Below are 22195 nucleotides of genomic sequence, written 5' to 3'. Positions count from 1 at the left end.
TAATAACACAGAAATCAATATAAACATTAACATCATTATCATATGAGAATATGAAGTAATATATAAGAAGCACATTTCATATAAATATAAATTATTAAACAGTAAAATCTTCTTCTGTAATTTGCTACCGTGGCAATTTGTGTGTCTGTCCAGGATTTTAAATGACCTGTAGCTCGCAAACTGTTTCACCTATACATTTGAAATGTGGTACACATATAGTACGTCACGTCTACTATCCGCTTTATGGGTGATGATTGTTTTACTCTTTTTATCTTTATTTTATTTTATTGTAGAATCAACTCCTATCTGCGCACAGCAGGGCAGCCGTGGGCGGATGCGTATGGTGTATTCACTCCATGTTATCGTGCATTGCGCTGTCAGTGGTATTTTGATAAAAGAATTTGAACAACATATAAGAAGCGTATAAATTATTAAACAGTAAAACATTAACATTTAAGAAGTAAAGTTACATGAAGTACTACTGCAGTGCCTTCGGGTATACCTCATTTTTTGTTTGCCCATTACATGCTTAAATGTATACATTTTTTGGTGCACCTACCCGAGAACACGCGACATATAACTGAGCGTGGGAGAAGCATGGATTTTAAACACGCGTTGAGTTCATCTGCTGGTCTCCCTCGTGGAATAACTGGTAATGTTTGACTAAAATCTACAGCGAGTAAAACGACATTACCTCCTATTTTTTTTTTTTACGATCTCTGAGATCTTGCTTTTTTCGGTTCAAGGCTTCATAAGCTCTTTTATGTTGTATGGTGTACTTATCCCAAACCATCATCTTTGAATGTTGCAAGACTTTCGCCTTGTATGTAGATCGGGGTAATTACATTCATTGCATTCCTAGTCTGAATCACAATCTGATTGTATGGGTGGTTACCTGGCACTGTAGGGTTGCCACCCGTCCTTGAAAATACGGAATCGTGCCGCGTTTGAGAATGAAATTGCGCGTCCCGTTTTGAATCAATACTGGACGGGATTTATCCCGTATTTTTTTTATCATTTTTTTTTTTAAAGCAGCGTCTCATGCAAATCATCCCACACGCATTTTATGAAGATGCCTCCTCTCCTACTTTGGATTGGGTAATACTTGATGTCATCGTTAGTTTGATTGGTGTTTTTAACTGTCCAGTGAGGAGGGCGTGTCTTTTAAGTACAGTCTGCAAAGTGTTGGCACTGAGATGTGGCGTCAGCGCCATAGTTGAAGCCCCTAACGTTGCGGTCAGCAAGTCGGCTAACATCCGCCATGTGCCGTCTTTCAGTTGCGAGAAGCAGATCATAGAATGGTTGAAACTGTTGCCCCTAACGTTGCGCCACGGCGTGTGGTTCGTTTATACCTCGTGTCTTCTCGTTAAACTTTTATCTCGCGAATATGTTATTGCAATCTGCAGCGGGAGCGTTTCTATAAACTTAATTGAAACTTACGTTTTACACCGTGCTTTGTTTCCTTATGAACATGCTTGTATGCTTAACTCGCTCTGTTCTCAATTGTTTAATTAATTTTTTGCTCTTCGCTGTTTGCGGCTGTTCCTCCATTTCCCCCTACTTCGTTCTTTTATCTCGCGAATATGTTATTGCAATCCTTAACGGGAGCGTTTCAATAAACTGATTGAAAATAGTTTTGCATTTACCTTTTTAGTAAAAGGCGAGCTTTTAAGCCTGAGAAATCACCCCGTAAATGCACACGTTTAATTGGACATGTGTTAATATGTATGGTTACACAGTATTAAAAGACAGTGAACAACGTCAGTTACCTTTCTTCCCGCGTTTGATAAAAGGTGAGCTTCTAAGCCTGAGAAATCACCCCGTAAATGCACACGTTTAATTGCACATGTGTTAATATGTATGCTTACACAGTATTAAAAGACAGTCAAAAATTAACGTCATTTACCTTCGTTCCCGCGTGTGACTCGTGCTGTAAATGTCTTCCTTGTTTTTAGTTCACGTGATTACGTAGGAGGCGTGATGACGCGATACGTGACTCCGCCTCCTCCATTACAGTGTATGGACAAAAAATATGTTCCAGTTATGACCATTACGCTTTGAATTTCGAAATGAAACCTGCCTAACTTTTGTAAGTAAGCTGTAAGGAATGAGCCTGCCAAATTTCAGCCTTCCACCTACACGGGAAGTTGGAGAATTAGTGATGAGTGAGTCAGTGAGTCAGTCAGTCAGTCAGTGAGGGCTTTGCCTTTTATTATTATAGATATATATATATATATATATATATATATATATATATATATATATACACAGTGGAACCTCAGTTTGCGAGTAACTTGGTTTATGAGTGTTTTGCAAGACGAGCAAAAATTTTTAATAAATTTTCACTTGATAAACGAGCGAGGTCTTGCAGTACGAGTAGTTTGTCTGCTGAGCGTCATGTGATCACAACTGAGCTGATGGTTCTTCTCTCTCTCTCACTGCGGGATTGTGGGCAATCGTCTCCTATTCTCCATCTGAGTCGGCGTGCCTCACTCATATAGTCAACATCCGTACGAGCGTATAGTGTTTACTACAGCATTAGCATTGTGACTGTGTGCGCGCGTGTGTGTGTGTATATGTGCTCGCGAGCGCTCGTGTGTGTGTGTGTGTGTGTGTGTGTGTGTGTGCTCGCGCGTGCGTGTGTGCTGTGACATGCGAGTCCCCGTCTTGCACCCTAAAACACAAAGCTGAGTCTCAGTACTTTAGCAACACAAGCTTTATTCAGCTTGAAATAGCATCAGCACGGTTATTTATACACAGACACAGCAGTCAGGCAGGGCCCTGCACATTTATAATGTTCCTTGTTCCTTGTATCACCCATTGACGACAGGTGCTTATAGCATGTCCGCGATCTTTTTGGATTCGCTTTTACGAAGAACTGCTACAGCGCTGGGAGACTGCGATTGCTTTGGGACGCTCTTCCGCGTGTCGTCCCGTTGGGTGCAATCCCACAAGAGTTTAGAAACTCACTCACACCAGCCATGATTCTTTTCAAAGGTAAAGTACAAGTTAATTTGTTTTATGTATTTTTACTTTATATTTTGTATTAATCATTTTTATATGAACAGTTTTGGGTTGTGGAACAAATCATCTGAGTTTCCATTATTTCTTATGGGGAAATTCACTTTGATATACGAGTGCTTTGGACTATGAGCACGTTTCCGGAACGAATTATGCTCGCAAACCGAGGTTCCACTGTATATATACATATATATATATATATATATATATATATATATATATATATATATATATATATATATATATATACACAGAATATATATATATATATATATATATATCCATCCATCCATCCATTTTCCAACCCGCTGAATCCGAACACAGGGTCATGGGGATCTGCTGGAGCCAATCCCAGCCAACACAGGGCACAAGGCAGGAAACAATCCAGGGCAGGGTGCCAACCCTGGACACACACAAACATGCCCACACACCAAGCACACACTAGGGCCAATTTAGAATCGCCAATCCACCTAACCAGCATGTCGTTGGACTGTGGGAGGAAACCGGAGCGCCCGGAGGAAACCCACGCAGACACGGGGAGAACATGCAAACTCCACGCAGGGAGGACCTGGGAAGCGAACCCAGGTCCCCAGGTCTCCCAACTGCGAGGCAACAGTGCTACCCACTGCGCCACCGTGCCACCCTATATATACATATATATATATATATATATATATATATATATATATATATATATATACACATACAGTATATACACTAGCTAGCTAGCTTAGCAATGTTAATCCACCTAACCTGAATGTCTTTGGGAAGAAACCATAGCAAACCCATGCACACATGGAGAAAACATACTGTACATATACTCCACACAGCAAGTATCTGGGACATAAATCCTTGTCTCTGTGTTTCAAGGGGGCAGCACAGCCACTGCCATTGCAAATACATATTGTTTATACTTGTATCTATATATTTTGCTGCATGTGATATACTGTATGGTTTTATTTTTTAATTTAATTATAACCATTTATTTTTTGGTACTGTAGCTTATCAAGTGATTTGTGGAAACATGTAAGACTTTGACATGTAAGATATAATAAATCAGAAAATGCCATTTTTGTTTTAAACCTTTCTGTCCACAATAACAATTTCAGATAATTTTTAAAAAGTTTACACGCTGAAATGTGAAAGACACATAAATCTTTTTTGCAGATTGTGAGTCCTGCCCAAATAAATACAGCAAAATAGTTGTGTGTTTCAAGGCCCATGCAATCGGCTGATGCAGAGAAGTTAGGAAAGGACTAGCTTCACAGTAAAGATGAGATGACAGGGTACAAAGCTGAAGTCAGTGCCTGATCACATGCAGGGCTGTCCTAACAACATTATAGGCCTCTGGGCAAAGCAGTGCACTGGGGCCCCTACCTACACAACCACTCGGCAAGTCACAACATTCAAGTCACAACATTCCCTATGCTTGTGGGCCTCAAGGCAACTGCCCAGCATGCCCATGCATTTAGACGGCCCTGATCACATGGCATTCAAACTTCAGCATTTTTGAAAAACTCCATTTCACCCTTCTACACTACTACATGAGACACAGTGCTTTTAAATTTACTCCCTTGGATGACATTTTCAAAATGATTTCATTTTGATTTTTCAGTGGTTAAAAGGCTGTTTCAGTATGCGTGGAAGACTAAAACTAATAAAAAATTATTCATTTTTAAAATTAGTGGATAGGTCTAAGAATTTCATTGTACTATGTACACAGGTCAATAAACTTGATTTGGACTTGAATTAATAAAAAAAACAGATGGATAGATGAAATTTCACTTAACTACATAACAAAGCTCTGACATTTGTGATACTTGTGCTCTTAGTATCTTTGTAACTAAGCTGCATTAAAGTATTGATAATGTGTTCTCACCACAGAGAAAAAAAAGACATCCCTAAAATCAGTTTTTCAAGATTGGGATGTCTGACAGAACCCATTTCTGCACATTCTGCCACAAAGCAGGTCCGAACCCTGGATGGCATGTCTGGTCACATCATGCAAATGACAAGTCCTCAATTAACGTTAAACAAGGTAATTTTAAATTGTTCATCTTATGTAATTCAGTTAACATATATGTATTATTTTTTATCTTTTATTTTAATTTCAGTTAATTTTAATAAACAACATTTTTTAAGACAAACATTGTAGTTGTGAATTAGTTAGGTACAACTATATTTCAACATGCAATCTTTCATTGCATAAAAACAGTGTCTCGTTTCATGTTCAATGTTTTTGCTGTACTAGAAAAAAAACTTACACTTATATAAATGCTTACTGGCTGAGGGACCACACAATCAGACTCCCTCTGCATTTGATAGTGGAACCTTCCAACCTCATCTGATTTCGCAAACAATATATTGCCGCAACACCTCTTTTAAGAAACCGGAACCATTTTGGATCTAATTTCCTACGATGCTTAATGCAAAAATACGAACCTGTAAGAGCCAAAATGGCAACTAAAGTCGAGTAGTTTCACGGCTTTCATATTATTATCTTCAGCCTGGCCCTAAAGAGGCAGAATCGTCTGGCACATACCACATTCATCTTAGGGGAGTTGTACAATATTTTGTTTTAAAATGTAAATAAACTGTTGAAAAGTGTATTTATAAACAATAATTTATATATATTTAAATATTTACTATTATATGGTTAAAAATTATTCTTAGTCATTGTGTTATGTGTAGGGAATCTGGTTATACAACAGTGAATAGACACCCCCATTTGTCAATGGTAGTACCGTCTATCCAGCTGATCGGCCTGGAATCCCGTATAGGATCCTTGGACTTTCTGCGGCCACTTCACTATCGTTTTTGCATGATTTTATTGTTTATAAATATATGACTCGAATGACTTGGATAATTTTTGAACCTTGTTTTTCCAGATAAACAAGTAGTCTTTGGGTTGTTTCTTTTTATCTCTCCTACGTTCTTCTGTAACCCCCCCTGCCTGTCTCTAGGCCTTGTGGAAATCCTGGGACTTGCTTATTCGTCGTCGCCGACTACAGCCATGGGAGACACGGGCAGCGAGCGCAGCAAACCACCTAGTTTGCCGCCCCGGTGCCCTTGCGGATTCTGGGGGTAAGAAAGCCTTAACAATCTGTAGTTTTCTGAAACGAATGACTTCATGTTGTTGGGTGTGTCCGACTGGGCGGCTTTCATTTTATGAATCAGAAGGAGCCATTACTTGGACCTACCAAGTTGTTTTTTGTATGGTTTATTTTTGTTAGACTCATCCGACTCATTAGACTAACAGAACATCAAGTGTTAGTAACGATATAGGACAGGAGTTGCCAGTCTGGGCCCGACAGCGTACACCTCTGACCTCCACCTCTTAAAATAAACAGAACACTGTAAATACTGATCTAAGCCAGTAACATACGTACATACCCACGGTGACCCCCCATATGCTGGTGTTAAGAGTCCATTCTGCATGCAGGTTATGAATGACAGTGAACACTAGTTCAGCATGGTTTCTTAACCTCTCAGACCTCAGAGAGTCTCAGATCAGTACAGCGGTTGGTCAAAGTTTGTTGGAACTATGTGTTATCTAGTTTACCTGGCCAGGCAAAGGAGCAGTCACAGTTCTTAACATTGAATATATACAGTAATGCTGTCTTAGTTTTGTTTAGTTTTATTGTCATTTACCCATTAGTACAGTCATATTAAATATTTAGTTACATGCAAAGTTATGTACAGTGTAATAATGGAAATGGAAATAGTAATAACGATTATGGCTTTCTGCAGATCAGTAAAACAAACAGTGTAATTAATGAAAATGTAAAAAAAAGTTCTGGAGGTGCAGCACACACATATTCCTGCATCACTTGCCAGAAGACAGAAGGGAAATGTGTATTTGTGATGTGGTTTTTGTGCTTGATCATGTTGCCCATCCTTGTGAGAATACATACTGTAAACTTTTTCTGTATTGTCAAAAGGTCTGTTCCAGCAAGCCTGGACTTGCTTCTGTTTCTATTAGTAATATTTAGCGATGCATGTTTTTTAACTTGTTAATTTTTGCACAGTGAAAATGGGGAATTTGTGTAATCAGAAACCACCAATGCTTTATGACTGATTTAAAGTGTGGCACCATTTTCATGGCAGTTTTGTAAACCACATTGTATTGTCTATTTCAAATTAAAAGTAAATTACTGGACTATAGTGTAGTCTGGGCGGCACGGTGGTGCAGTTAGGAGTCCCGGGTTCGCTTCCCGGGTCCTCCCTGCGTGGAGTTTGCATGTTCTCCCCGTGTCTGCGTGGGTTTCCTCCGGGCACTCCGGTTTCCTCCCACAGTCCAAAGACATGCAGGTTAGGTGGATTGGCGATTCTAAATTGGCCCTAGTGTGTGCTTGGTGTGTTTGTGTGTGTCCTGCGATGGGTTGGCACCCTGTCCGGGATTGGTTCCTGCCTTGTGCCCTGTGTTGGCTGGGATTGGCTCCAGCAGACCCCCGTGACCCTGTGTTCGGATTCAGTGGGTTGGAAAATGGATGGATGGATAGTGTAGTCTGCCAATAGCAAGTCTACTTATTTAGCACATAACAGTAGTCAGTAAGATCGACAGCTTTAAGATGAATCCGATGAACTGGGAAAGAAATTTATTACAGCAAATGAAAGATATGACTGCTTGCTTATGGTGTTTTGCTTCCTATTTGTTTTATATTGTTGGTTTTATATTGTTGGTAAACTTGCAAACAAGTTTTTGATGCTGGCAAGTAGTAGCTTTTTTGAATTTGTTGTTGGAATTCTGATGTTTTTAATAAAACCCAAATTTTATTCGATTTTTAGTGAACAAAGTCAAGTTTCTATCTTCTTAAACAGCTAACCACGTAGACATATTTTTCTTGTCTCTCTAAGCGGAGAAAAAATGCTACATCTGTGGTGTGCTAGGCCGAATATTTGATTATTAAAAAAATGTAACCTGTTATTTATGATACAACTTTCTGTGGCTAGGAGTAGAATGAGTAAACAATTCCAGAATTCGCAGCAGAAATCCTGTAGTGTTAAAAATAACCACAGATTTTAACATTTTTTTGTGGTGGCCTAAACACCTAAACAAGACACTGTCAATTGTTTAGTTTTTTTCTGTAGTGACTGTGAAATTTGAGTTTTCATTTGTATAAACTCAAAAATGTATGTTTCTGTAAACATAACATGCTGTGGCTTGCAAACAAACTGTTATGCACAAAAATAAATTTAAAATCTGGCTTGTGTGTTTTTTTTTTGTTTTTTTTTTAAACCCTATCATGTGGGTTTGGCAGATATCCACGAACGAACAGCAAAATGAACAGGAGAAAGTTCATTTTAACTTCTGCATCTCTTAGAAGGCTGCCAGGGTGGGTGTGCTGTGTAACACTAGGGGAGACGTCACAGTAAGCTAGTGTGTTGCAGTCCATGTACCATAACCATTTGCTTTTAGTTTTTTCTGAATATTCATTCGTGTATTTGCTTTAAAGATTATCATTGTATTCATCCTGCAGATTTGAAAGTAAATTAATACCTAATATTAATACATAGTGAAAGGGGCATAAACCTTCCATTTCACGTCTTTGAATTTCAGTATACATGTCTAGCTTTACGGTCTTTCGAGGCATACAAGGTATTCCATCATTGTTTAAGCAGCCCTGTGGAAAATATAAATAGTAATTTATTTTTTGATCAGGAAAATGCAGTATAAAGTTATTACTAAGCAAAAACAATAGCTTGATGATATGTTTTCCAGTATAATGAAAGCATAATCAAAAATTCTTCTAATTTTTGCCCATATAGGCTTTAAAGTTGAGAATTTCAGCTCACCATAAATGCTTGAAGAGTGAAATTGGTCTTCACATTTGTTTCTAGCAATGTACGGTACTTGTAAATTTTGCTATGTTAGCATCAAGGTTTTCTGAGCCTACAAACTGTAATCATTTGCAATTGTAGAGCTATTTTGAAACTGCATGAATATTACAAGTGTAATGTGCTTGCCTCTTGAGTTTAAAAAGGAAACTTTGCATATTTAAAATTCAATAAAGTGATCAAACGGCATTATTAATTGTAGAAATTTTTAGATTTCCATCTTGTAGTCACACATTTTAAGGATCATTCTGTTCTTGTTTTGGGGTGGGTGGACTGCATTGTCAGTGAAACATTTGGCTACTGAGAAATTCTAGCCCTTTTACTTTTTCAATCTGCTGATTGTGTAGCCTTTGTTTCAACTGGCGGAGCTGGACCCTCTGTGGCTGTGTAGGATGGAGTTTGAAGGTGTATTTACAGCAACAGATCCTGGCATATCTACTTGTGATTGCTCCTTTTTAGTTTGTTCCAAACTATGCTTTTAAAGATGTTACCATATGTTAGAACTGTTTAATGTAATCTGGGGTGCTATGAGTTTTTACATGTTTCATTAATCAATACCTGAATTTCCTATACTGTATGTCATGACCCCTGAAAGTTTCCTTGTAACTATTTATCAGTTAGACTTTATTAAGTTCAACTGCATGTTGATAGAACTTGCTATTAATAATTCACTGTCCTCTGTATATGTAACAATACTACAAAAGTACATAAAATGCTATTGAATATTTGGTAAGAAAGTTAAAAAAAATCATGCATAACAAAAAAAAGCTTAATACTATGTTTTTTTTCTAAGAATGGATGAAAACCAGCAGTCTGACTGAGCCTTGAGAAAATGTATCCACACAGTAAGTGTTGAAAGTAGTGAGCACCACCACTATACTGCTACCACAATTTGCAGTTTTATAACGGGAAGCTATAAAATATTTAAATTGGTATTTTTCCTTGCTAATAAAACTTAATTTACCTTTTGATGGTCTATAAATACCAAACTTTTATTATAAAAAAAAAAAACAAAAAAAAAAACACAAGTTCATAAATCCAAAAGAGAAAAGTACAGGTTTAAAAAGTATTCTCCCTCTTCTATTCCCTATATATAACTAATGTTTAATAGTTACCCCTCTTGCATCACTTACAGCATCAGGACTTTTTGTTATATGTGTATTTCAATTAATGTTTGACAGTTCGCAGGTTTAATATTTTTTCACTACATCTTTTAAAAAATTCTTAAACTGTTACTGATTCCTTGTGAACCAATGTTATGCAGGAGAAATCTTAAATGTCATGTCATTTTCTGACCCGCTTAATCCAGATTGGTGGTGTGGCTTTGGAGCCACTGCCAGCCAGCATAGGGCACAAAGCAGGAATAAACCCTGGACAAGGCACTAGTCCATTGTAGGGTGAACGCACACATACCAAACACACTGGGAACAATTTAGTGTCGCTGTTTCACCAAACCTGCAAGTCTTTGGATAGTGGAAGGAAACTCCTGCAGACACAGGGAAAACATAGACTCCACGCAGGTAGAACCCAGGATGCAAACCCCGGTCTCCGTACTGTGAGGTAGCAGCACTGCCACTGTGCCACCCAGAATCTTAAATTTCTACCATAAATTCATTACAGAATATAGGTCTTGACTTTGACTTGAATAAAAGGGTTTTACCTTCTTTATTTTAAAATATTTAGGGGTAGTTTCAAAGCTGTCAGTCTTAATACATAAATACATTCTGTGCCACTGCCGTGACTGATTCCTTTACTGTTTTAAATTTACCTTGAGATTGGTTACTTCAACTTGCATATTTTGTACGTTTTCCTCTTTTATTCATCCAGTATCTGCTCATCCAATAGAAGATAAACAAGTTCCAAGTTAAAGTTGAATCAGGCAATTAGCAGCGACAGGTGCTTGATGCTGGCTGTACAAACCACAGTAGGACCTTTACAGAACCTCTGTCGCACAAGGGCCCTCATATATAATGCCACGTGTAGAATTCACAGTAAAACATGGCATACGGACAATAGTGGAAATGTACAAATGCACAAAAAAATCCAGATGCCTAAATCTGTGTGAACGCCAAGTTCCACGCTCTTCCCCTTTACAAATACCAGTGAGTGTGAAATTAAACACACATGCGCGTGTCTACAGCCCCACTCCCAACTTCTCCCAGAATTTTGCGTATTTTAATTTGAAAGCCAATATAAATATCACCTTTCGTTCAGGGTTTGGTTAAAAGACAATGGCAAAAGATACTGAATAAAAGAATTTCAGTGAATGTGAAGTACAGGCAAGGAAAAACATACTATTTGTTGGCTTAAGCAGTGACAATCAGTGACATTAACAACAAAAGGAAATTGATCAAGTGATACAGAGTGGTGGAGACACTTGAAAGTTGAAGTTCAGAAAGTCGCACAGTGGTCAGATATCAAAGTTGCCATGAAAAGACAAGTCGTAGCCCACCATCTTGAGTGTCATACGGAAGTGTATTAAGTATACAGAGAAAAGAAAAAAAAATCGGGACACCGTGAAGAAAAAATCTTAATTTTCACATTAATCTCTCAATTTATTTTGTCATTCAAGTAGAATGTTGTAAACTTCATTTTAAAATCGATGTTTAATTTCCTAGTTTCTCAGATCCAATCGTAACTAAATTAGCACGTTAAATGGTTTGTATTCTATGTGTGTGAATCACTACATGCTTCTTGAACGGGCTTTCTGTTACACCGACAGGTGTGCGCAGTCACTAATCTCCACACAGAATACATTACATTCATGATAATACGGCTCTCTGAACAATTTGAATATTAAGTTTTATACTTGATATCATTTTCATGATGAAATACATTAAAGCATGTATTAAACATGGGGGCACGGTGGCACATTGGTAGTGATGAGCAGGTGCCCTGTCTGGGGATTGTTCTTGCCTCCCCCATTCAGGGATTCTTCCTGCCTCCCACAAGGTACTTGCAGGGACGTGCACGACCCTTGAAGAAATAATTTATTGCAGCAGTACTGTCTCTTTCAAACGTACCAACCTCCAATTCCTGTCCTTCCTTTTCTTTCTCCACGTAATCAATTACCACACAATAACCTCTGAAATAAATGTCAAACCAGCTGTAAGCTTAGAATGCTGATTTTTCAGAACTTTTAAGGAACATTGAAAAATCTTCGTAATTCATGTTTAATTATTCCATCCATCTAACCATCCAAGGTTGCACCAGTCCCAGCAAACATACAGCATGAGGCTGGAATAATCCCTGGACTGAGGGCCAGCTCATCGCTACCGGTGCACCACTGTGTCCACATGTATTTAATTATTAACAGTATACATTATTTAAATGAAGTTAAAAATGTATCTGTAATATACAAACATGAATGCATTTCACCTTAAAAATGATATCAACTATACTGTACGTCCTAGTATTCTAACAGCATAGAGTTCCAAGGGGATAGCTCGTGGAAATCTAAATCGATTTAGAAGCCAATCATCATAATCTGTAAATATGTGGTGTATTCTATTGAATTGAATTCCTTTATTGTTATTGTATGGTACAATGAGATTCAGTATGCAAATCCGACGAACTAATTTTTCTTATAAAATGAAATAATAATAATAATAATAATACAATAAAAAAAACAATGAAACATACAACATGAAAGCATAAGTGTAATATACATGTACATATAGTTAGTGCAAATGGTTCATAAAGTGGCTCAGGCTGTGCAATTTTTCAGCTGTAGTGCAAGTTTACAGTGAGATAATTGTAATTCTAAGTACGAACAGTTCTGATGGGACCACTTGATGGACTGATTGAGTGCGTTTTATAGCTCTTGGGATGAAACTGAACCTTGTGGTCTGTGCAGGAAAGACTCTGAAGCATTTGCCAGATGGGAGAAGTTCAATTAGACTCTGCAAGTGGCTAAGGCAGCATGTGCTATAAATGTCCTCCAGAACTGGAAACTGTATCCCCATAATCATGTGTGCTCTTGACACAACCCACCATATAACTTTCCAGTTCGCTGCTTTACAGCTGTGATTCCACACTCGGATACAATGGGTTAAAAAACTCTTGAGTGCTGCACTGAGAGTAACAACACTAAAGCAGCTGTGGTATTTGGAATAACATTTTTGTGGGTATGCACCATTTATCCATGAGGCCCCAACTCTCTACTTCTGCTGCTTGATAGAAGCTAAAGGGAAAGTCTGGTGTTTTTCATGGTTATTTGTTGCAGTTTTGGTATACAGTACACCCCCAAAATTCGTGGGGGTTGCGTTCCTAGAGCACCTGCGAATTGTGAAAAACCGTGAATTTTGAATGTGGTTAAAAAAAAAAAAGCCTATTTTTATAGTTTAAACCCTAAATATGCCCCCAAAACACTTTCATTTAATTTCAAACTCGGCTTAATACATTACCTATACAGGTAAACCCGTATACTGCACAGTACATTACTGCTATGTCTCCCGCAGTGCTAGAATGTAAAATACCGATGTTACCACTATATGTACTGTAATTCATACAAGTGCATTTTCATTGCCAGAAGCCTTAGAAGGTGCAGGGCCTTTCAGCGGAATCTTGGGGCTTTAACTCTTAAACTGCCACATTGTTGGGGGTTAATGCATCCCTGGACGCCAAATACTTTTTTTGCTGCACTTTAAGTAAACATCACAATTCACAAAGAAAAAAAGTAAAATTTTAATGGAACACTTTTTTCATGCAAAGAGCATCACAATTATTGCAACACTGATCATTTTACACACTGCTAATGAACTGTTAAAAACTATTTAAAAAACCTACTGGAACAATATGTACAAGATGTAACTGATGCCATGGATGAAATCACCGAGCCAACTGCACTTGAACTGGCTGCACGCAAGCACACAGAGGTAAGCGCTGATGCTGGCAGGCTATAGTGCAGCGGCTCAATCCCAGAGACAGTCAGGCTGCAGGGTGTCACGCTTGGGTCACAGAATTTCACAGAATCACAGCAGATTGTAGAGACAGGAACTTTATTCAAACACTTCAAACAAACATGTCTCTTTCAGAAGTAAAACAAGCTCAGTATGCAGTTAGCTATTGATTAAAAGAATAGGCAAACATCATAGGGGAGCACAAAGGGAGCGGGACCCACAACAGGAGCAGAGGATGTCTGGGGGAGGAGAGAGAAACAAAGCAATCAGCCAAAAAGGACACGTGCTGTTCATGCTTTTAAGTATGCGTAGCGTCTCGCGAGAAGCATATCACGCGACACAGCAGCTGCAAGTAAGCCCAGCAAGTAAGGGAGCAATGTGAAAGTAGTCTATCAGCATTTTTTAAGAGGGTTTTTTTTTTTGAAGAACACTCAGCTGGGGATGCATCACAGTCAATCAGCAGCAAGGGGAAATGAATAACACTGTAGCAGTCCAGTGCCGCTAAGATTCACACCGTTGAGAAGACGGCAATTTATTTATTTTTATGGTGGAGATTCCAGGGACGTACCCAGCCTTGGCTGGACCCGCATGCACTCACAAACAGAGACAAAAACAAAGCAGACCAGTAACCAAACAGCAAATAAAGAATGTAATGAAAAGGATGATACCACCCCTGTTCCCCTTATGGCGATTACACATTAAATACAACAAAGCACAAACAAAACACAGAATAAATCATGAAAAACGGCAACGGATGAAATGTAATGATGAAAATAGATAGTCCAGAGATCCACATGTTGAATGGGAATGTAAAGATAGCCCTACCGCTAGTTCCTGAAATGGTAAAGACAGGTGGACAGGCTCAGGAGTGCTCCTTTCTTTGCCACTTACAGTCCTCATGTACACAGGCAGACGGTAGACAATCCAGACGCACGAAACGATCCAGGACAAAACAAATAAGTACAGGTAACCCAACAGAAGGCAGGCAGGCAGACAGGAACTTGTAACACAAATTACAAAAACTTTTTTTTTTGCTTTTGGTCACCGGCCCCCTTTTTAAAAGCTGCGCTATCTTTTGACCCCAACAGCCCCAGCACCCTCAGCAGAAGACCAATCAGAGCCACTGCTGGGAGATGCAGTTTCAAATTCTGTTGGCTACTTTCACCATCCCAAGCCGCGTTTTTCCAATACAGTTGCTTCTTGGTCTCTCTACAGTGCAGTATTGCCACGATAAAAGCCATAAAAACTGCGGAGGATATTTGCGGGTCCGCTATCAATTATTAGATAGGTTCTAAGGAAAAATCTGCGAATGACTGAGGCCGCGAACTCTGAACCGCGACTTCGTGGGGGTCTACTGTACACAAATTTACCAGGGGAAATTGTTCTTAAGCGAAGAATTTTTGTAAAGTTTTTTTTTTTTTTTTTTTTTAAAGAAAAACTGTGCCTGTTTTTGGAATTTAAAATGGCATCTGTGGGGTATTGGTATAAATCTGAAAAGAAAATCTTTAAATCTTTGTGAACATGTCCATTTTTAAGCTAAGAATGTTTTAAAGTATTGATCCCTATCTTGAGATTGAAGAATATTGTAAATTGGTGTATCCATGTAACTTTCAAAAGAAATACATATTTTTCTGAGATTTTGCCATCTTAAAAGGAGTTTTGAAATCTTCACCTTATTGTTTGTCTCCCTCCATGGCAAGCTTTCACCCCAAGTTTCCTGTAACTTGTTTGGTGCTGCACTTGCCATACTTATGTTGCATATAATTTGAGTGCTAATTGTAATATTGTTCTCCAGATTTAGACAAACTGCCATTTTATACTTTCTCTCTCTCTCTCTCTCATACACACCCTCACCAATTCACTTAACTTGCATGTCTTTAGAGGTGTGGAAGGAAACTTAATGCTAATTTGGGTAGAACGTGCACAGAGAAAACAACCAAACATGAGATTCAAATCCAGGATGCTAAATCAGTGAAGCAGGTGTGCTATCGACTGTGCTAACATGTTGCTCTACATAACATTTACTTACAGTTAGGTCCATAAATATTAGGACAGAGACAACTTTTTTCTAATTTTGGTTTTGTACATTACCACAATGAATTTTAAATGAAACAACTCAGATGCAGTTGAAATGCAGACTTTCAGCTTTAATTCAGTGGGGTGAACAAAACAATTGCATAAAAATGTGAGGCAACTAAAGCATTTTTTTAACACAATCCCTTCATTTCAGGGGCCCAAAAGTAATTGGACAATTGACTCAAAGGCTGTCGTTATGTCATTATCAATTAAGTGGATAAAAGGCCTGGAGTTGATTTGAGGTGTGGTGCTTGCATGTGGAAGATTTTGCTGTGAACAGACAACATGCGGTCAAAGGAGCTCTCCATGCGGTGAAAGAAGCCATCCTTAAGCTGCGAAAACAGAAAAAACCCATGTGAGAAATTGCTACAATATTACGAGTGGCAAAATCTACAGTTTGGTACATCCTGAGAAAGAAAGCAAGCACTAGTGAACTCAGCAACGCAAAAAGACCTGGACGTCCACGGAAGACAACAGTGGTGGATGATCGCTGAATCATTTCCATGGTGAAGAGAAACCCTTTCACAACAGCCAACCAAGTGAACAACACTCTCTAGGGGGTAGGCGTATCAATATCCAAGTCTACCATAAAGAGAACAACAACAACAACAACATTTATTTATATAGCACATTTTCATACAAAAAGTAGCTCAAAGTGCTTTACATAATGGAGAGAAGAAAAATAAAAGACAAAATAAGAAATTAAAATAAGACAACATTAATTAACATAGAAAGGAGTAAGGTCCGATGGCCAGGGTGGACAGAAAAAAACAAAAAAAAACTCCAGAAGGCTGGAGAAAAAAATAAAATCTGTAGGGGTTCCAGGCCACGAGACCGCCCAGTCCCCTTTGGGCATTCTACCTAACATAAATGAAATAGTCCTCTTTGTAGTTCGGTTTTTCACGGAGTCACTTGATGCTGATGGTCATACAGATTTCTGGCTTTTAATCCATCCATCATTGTTGGAACATCATGGTGCTTTGGGTAGATGGTGGTGGCGCACGCCACCACCAACAGGACACCGGAAAAGGAAACAGAAGAGAGAGTAGGGGTTAGTACAGATTTTGAATGAATAGTTATTATAATGAATTAGATATACAGAGTATCAGGATTAAATTACAGTGAAGTTATGAGAAGGCCATGTTAAAATAATGTGTTTTCAGTAGTTTTTTAAAGTGCTCCACTGTATTAGCCTGGCGAATTCCTACTGGCAGGCTATTCCAGATTTTAGGTGCATAACAGCAGAAGGCCGCCTCGCCGCCTCACCAGAAGACTGCATGAAAGTAAATACAGAGGGGCACTGCAAGGTGCAATCCACTCATAAGCCTCAAGAATAGAAAGGCTAGGTTGGACTTTGCTAAAGAACATCTAAAAAAGCCAGCACAGTTCTGGAAAAACATTCTTTGGACAGATGAAACCAAGATCAACCTCTACCAGAATGATGGCAAGAAAAAAGTATGGAGAAGGTGGAACAGCTCATTATCCAAAGCATACCTCATCATCTGTAAAACACGGTGGATCAGTGTGATGGCTTGGGCGTGCATGGCTGCCAGTGGCACTGGGACACTAGTGTTTATTGATGATGTGACACAGGACAGAAGCAGCCGAATGAATTCTGAGGTGTTCAGAGACATACTGTCTGTTCAAATCCAGCTAAATGCAGTCAAGTTGATTGGGCGGCGTTTCATGATACAGATGGACAATGACCCAAAACGTACAGCCAAAGCAACCCAGGAGTTTATTAAAGCAAAGAAGTGGAAAATTCTTGAATGGCCAAGTCAGTCACCTGGGGCCTCATGTATAATGGCGTGCGTAGAACTCGCACTATAACATGGCGTAAGCACACAAGCAGGAATGTGCGTACGCACAGAAAAATCCAGATGCAGGAATCTGTATGTACGCAAACTTTCACGTTCTTCCACTACATAAATCCCGATCAGCGTGAAAAGTAATGCACGTGCACGCGCCTTCTGTCCCGCCCCAACTCCTCCCAGAATTACGCCTCTTTGAATATGCAAATCGATATAAATAGCCTTCTGTGAAAAGATAATGGGAAAAGCACGGGAGAAAATATAAGAATTTCAGTGAATACCAAGTGGAGGCAAAGGAAAAACATACTATTTGTTGGTTTAAACAGTGGTATAATCAACAAAAGGAAGTTGATCGAGTGACAGAGTGTCGGAGAAACTCGAAGGCCCAAGTTCACAAAGTCGCACAGTGCCCAAAATAAAAAAGAAATCACATATCAAAGTCGCCGTGAAAAGGTGAGTCGTAGCTCACCGTCTGAGTGTCATATGAAAGCTTATTAGGGTACAGACAAAAAAAAAAAAAAAAAGGCACACAGTGGGGAAAAAAGCACGAAATGTCAACTTTAATATCGAAATTTCCTCTTAATCATGTAGTTTTTCCATTATAGTAGAACATCATAAACTTCATCTTAAAATCGTTTAATTTACTTGTTTCTCAAATCCCATTGTAACTAAAGTGGCATGTTCAATGCTTTGTTCTGTATTTGATCTTCTATGTGCTCTATGTGTGTGAATCACTACCTGCTTTTTAACGGCTTTCTCTTTCTCCGACAGGACAAATAATCCATTACATTCGTGAAATTACAGCTCTCTGAATAATTAAAATACTGAGATGTATATGTGATATCTTTTCATGATGATAGGAATGAAAGCATGTTATTAAACATGGGAACACGGTGCCGCAGTGCTTGTTCATGTCTCACGCAAGAGGCTTGCTGCGCCATGCACGACCTTCAATGAAATAATTTATCACAGCAGTACTCTCTCTTTCAAACGTACTAACCTCCAATTCCTGTCCTTTACTTTTCTTTCTCCAAAAACCCAATCGCCATACAATCCGCTATGTATTAGATGTGAAGCCATCTGTAAGCTTAAAACGCCGATTCTTCAAAACTTTTAAGGAACATTGAAATATCTTCGTAGTACATATTTAATTATTCTATCCGTCTAGCATTCCAGTGTCGCGTCAGCACCAGCAAGAATACAACACAATGCAGGAAACAATCCCTGAACTAGGCTAGCGCTGCGGCAACCGTGTCCTCACATGTTAATTATTAACAATGCAGATATTTAAATGAAGTTAAAGTTTTATCTGTATAATATAATCAACATATTTTGCTGCATTTCATCTTAAAAATGAATACCGTCATCATATGTAAATACGCGCTTTATAAAGTGGCGCAGGTTGTGCAATATTTATAACTGTATCCTAAGTTTACAGTGAGGTGATTGTACTTATAAGTACAAACAGTTCTACAAGGAGCACTTGATGGACTGATTTAGTGCATTTATAGTTTTTGGGATGAAACTGTTTCTAACCGCGAAGTCCGTACAGGGAAGTCTCTCTAAAGAGTTTTGCTGGGGCTCAGGGCAGCGTCTGCTTCATGCTGTGTACCGATAATTCTCTTTCTGATCAGCTGCTGCTGTGATTTCCCACTCAGATACAGTGATATAAATACTCCGAGTGGTGCAGTGAGAGTAATATGGAAAAAGATGATCTGCTGTTAAAACCCTTAATGGGAGCAGCTGAAAGAAGAAGAAGAAGATGCAGTGAGAGTTACAACGCTAAAGCAGTTATGGTATTTGGAATACTATGGCTATTCTCTGCACCATGTTGAATAAGAATAAAGACAACCTTCCATTTTGTATTTTGAGTAGAGCACAGCAAAAATCTAAAAGTGTGTACGTGACATTTTGAGTAGAGCACAGCAAAAATCTAACAGTGTGTACTTGACATTTAGCATGCACAGCAATTGTTTATTTGTGTGAGCAGTTCAAAAGAATCTGACTTTACTAGGAATATGTATTTTTTCTTACTTGTTCTTCCTGTAGAATGAGAAGTTTATCTCTGTATCCTGTAACTGCCGTATAAATTTAGCTTTTAGGCTCTCGCATCAATCCTTTGGACTTCTGCAAAAGTGTGAAGCTTTGCACGCAAACCAGCTCATATATAAGAGCTGCAATATCTACTGGGGGGGGCATTGCAATGCTACTGACACTCCAGTCTAGGTATGCAATAAGTCACTATATTAGAAAGAAAGCTTTTGAACATTCTCTTCTGGTGTGAGACCCTGACTTCTTCCATAATCACGGGTTAGTGATTCTCATCTTCCCACAACCATTATATTGCTAAGGTTAATTACAATCAGATGCATTACACTAATAAACAATATGCAGTTAATTTCAGTGAATTTATAAAGCCGCGCCAGGAATGTGGATCTAAGAAGAAAGGGTGATCACACAGGAACAGTAGCAACTGCTTTGACCCTGGGTGCCGCCAGTCTGCAAAACCGGGCGGATAAATTGCGTATGCCAAGGTATGAGGTACCGTGGAAATGTGCGGTGGCTTTACGCAAGTTTAGGTTTTATACATCGCGATTTGAGTGGTGGAAGTGTTCGTAACGCTACATTTCTGTGTGTACCGCGCCGTTTTGTACATGAGCCCTGATCTTAACCCAATTGAGTATGCATTTCACTTGTTGAAGGACTAAACTTCGAACAGAAAAGCCAACAAACTGAAAGCCGCTGCAGTAAAGGCCTGGCAGAGCATTAAAAAGAAGGAAACTCCAGCATCTGGTGATTTCCATGAGTTCAAGACTTCAGGCTGTCATTGCAGGCAAAGAGTTTTCAACCAAGTATTAGAAATGAACATTTTATTTCCAGTTATTTAATTTGTCCAATTACTTTGTGAGCCCCTGAAAATGAGGGATTGTGTTATAAAAATGCTTTAGTTGCCACACATTTTTATGCAATCGTTTTGTTCACCCCACTGAATTAAAGCTGAACGTCTGCACTTCAACTGCATCTGAGTTGTTTCATTAAAATTCATTGTGTAATGTACAGAACCAAAATTAGGAAAAAAGTTGTCTGTCCAAATATTTATGGACCTAACTGTATATATACAGTATTTACCAAAATTTAAAAACACTCAAAGGTTAGCTAAGTTCTGGGGGTACACCTGAGGTATTCTGACGTGGCATTTTCTTCATCAGTCAATCGTAAAGCCCAGAATAGAGGAGTATTTGAGAAAATAGTTGAGTTATTCAGTCTCTCCTATCTCAGTTAAGATTCATGGGCTGATTTATTCTTGAATGTGTCTCTAACTAGTTCTCTACTTGTTGGGGGGGGGGGGGGCGGGGGGGGGGTGTTCTTTGAAAGATTTTTTTTTTCTCTTTTTTTACTTTTATATTTAAATATTATTTAAGTATAATAATACATGTCTGTAGTCTTTGTGATTTGTTTATTGCTTATAAATAAGCACTGTTCCAGCTATATTAAAGATTTCAGTATTTCTGCATTAAAGTTTTAAATGATTAAGGAATTTATTTCCTGTTGACCTGTTATGTAAATTGTTGCAGACACAGGCATTGTATATTTCAGTTTGCAACCAAGCCATTGCAATATGCAAACCTTATGTAAATTTATAATTTCATATTGTTGACTCAATATGTCTATGCAAATTCCTGCTCAAACAAAAAGGTTGGATAAATATTAAAAATATAGTCATGTGATGTATGATTAATTCATGATGTCGTAGGGTGGCACAACTGAGTTGATTAACAAAACATTCATGCATATATAGTATTTTATGAGAATCTGTACTCTGTCATTTTTAGCTAACTTTATTCTGAATAGAAAAACCTGGGCAGTTACCTGTTTATAAAGTAATATAAATTTGAAGCATCATATAAATCTGGAGTTGAGACTTAATTATTCAATCATGTCATACCCTTAGTACATTTATATAAGCTTTATAGTTTTTTACACAGCTGCCAAAAGGCAAATAGCGATGTTGGAATACCAGATAGTCTCTGCAGTATTTGAAACAAGGCTTTATCTTAAGATGAAACCAGCCTGAATGGCAGTAAGACATTAATGTCTTATGTCCTCTTTTTTCAGGAACTTTGTCATGATTGTTTTTAATGCAACAATCCATTATGTAGACTGTAAAGGTGAACTGGCATACAAAGATTGTCTCTAGGAGGATATTTTTTTTCAGTTAGATGATAGGTTTATGTCCTAAGGTGCTCCATTGCAAGACATTTTATTTTTCTGCTTATGTAATTGAAATATTTCATAGTTTAATGGGAAACCTGTTGGGTAAATTTCCTCATCGTTCCTGTAATGATACATTTTTCAACCATTTAATTGAGAGAGTCGAATCTTGTTTTCAACAAGTTAAGTGATCCACACCATTTATATATATATATATATATATATAAAATCAATGATTCTTTAATAAAGACATTAAATGTTAGGCTTGCACTAGGCGGTGGGTTATTTATTTACCTCTTGATTTGATATACTGGGTTTTAATTTTTCCACCAGTAG

At 38.3% G+C, this 22195-nt stretch overlaps 1 protein-coding gene across 1 annotated transcript in view; it reads left to right on the top strand.

Annotated features, from left to right (window-relative positions):
* Positions 1-5769: 5769 nt before the first annotated feature.
* Positions 5770-22195, top strand: part of zfand3 (zinc finger, AN1-type domain 3) — a 294042-nt gene continuing 277616 nt past the window's right edge. The window contains exon 1 of the mRNA XM_028797375.2: positions 5770-6105. Within this exon, the coding sequence (XP_028653208.1) occupies positions 6035-6105 (71 nt within the window). The 5' untranslated portion in view covers positions 5770-6034. The remainder of the gene's footprint in view (positions 6106-22195) is intronic.

This window comes from Erpetoichthys calabaricus, chromosome 3 (assembly GCF_900747795.2).
Source record: "Erpetoichthys calabaricus chromosome 3, fErpCal1.3, whole genome shotgun sequence".
Lineage (NCBI taxonomy): Eukaryota > Metazoa > Chordata > Cladistia > Polypteriformes > Polypteridae > Erpetoichthys > Erpetoichthys calabaricus.
This window is presented reverse-complemented; position numbering and strand designations above follow the sequence as displayed.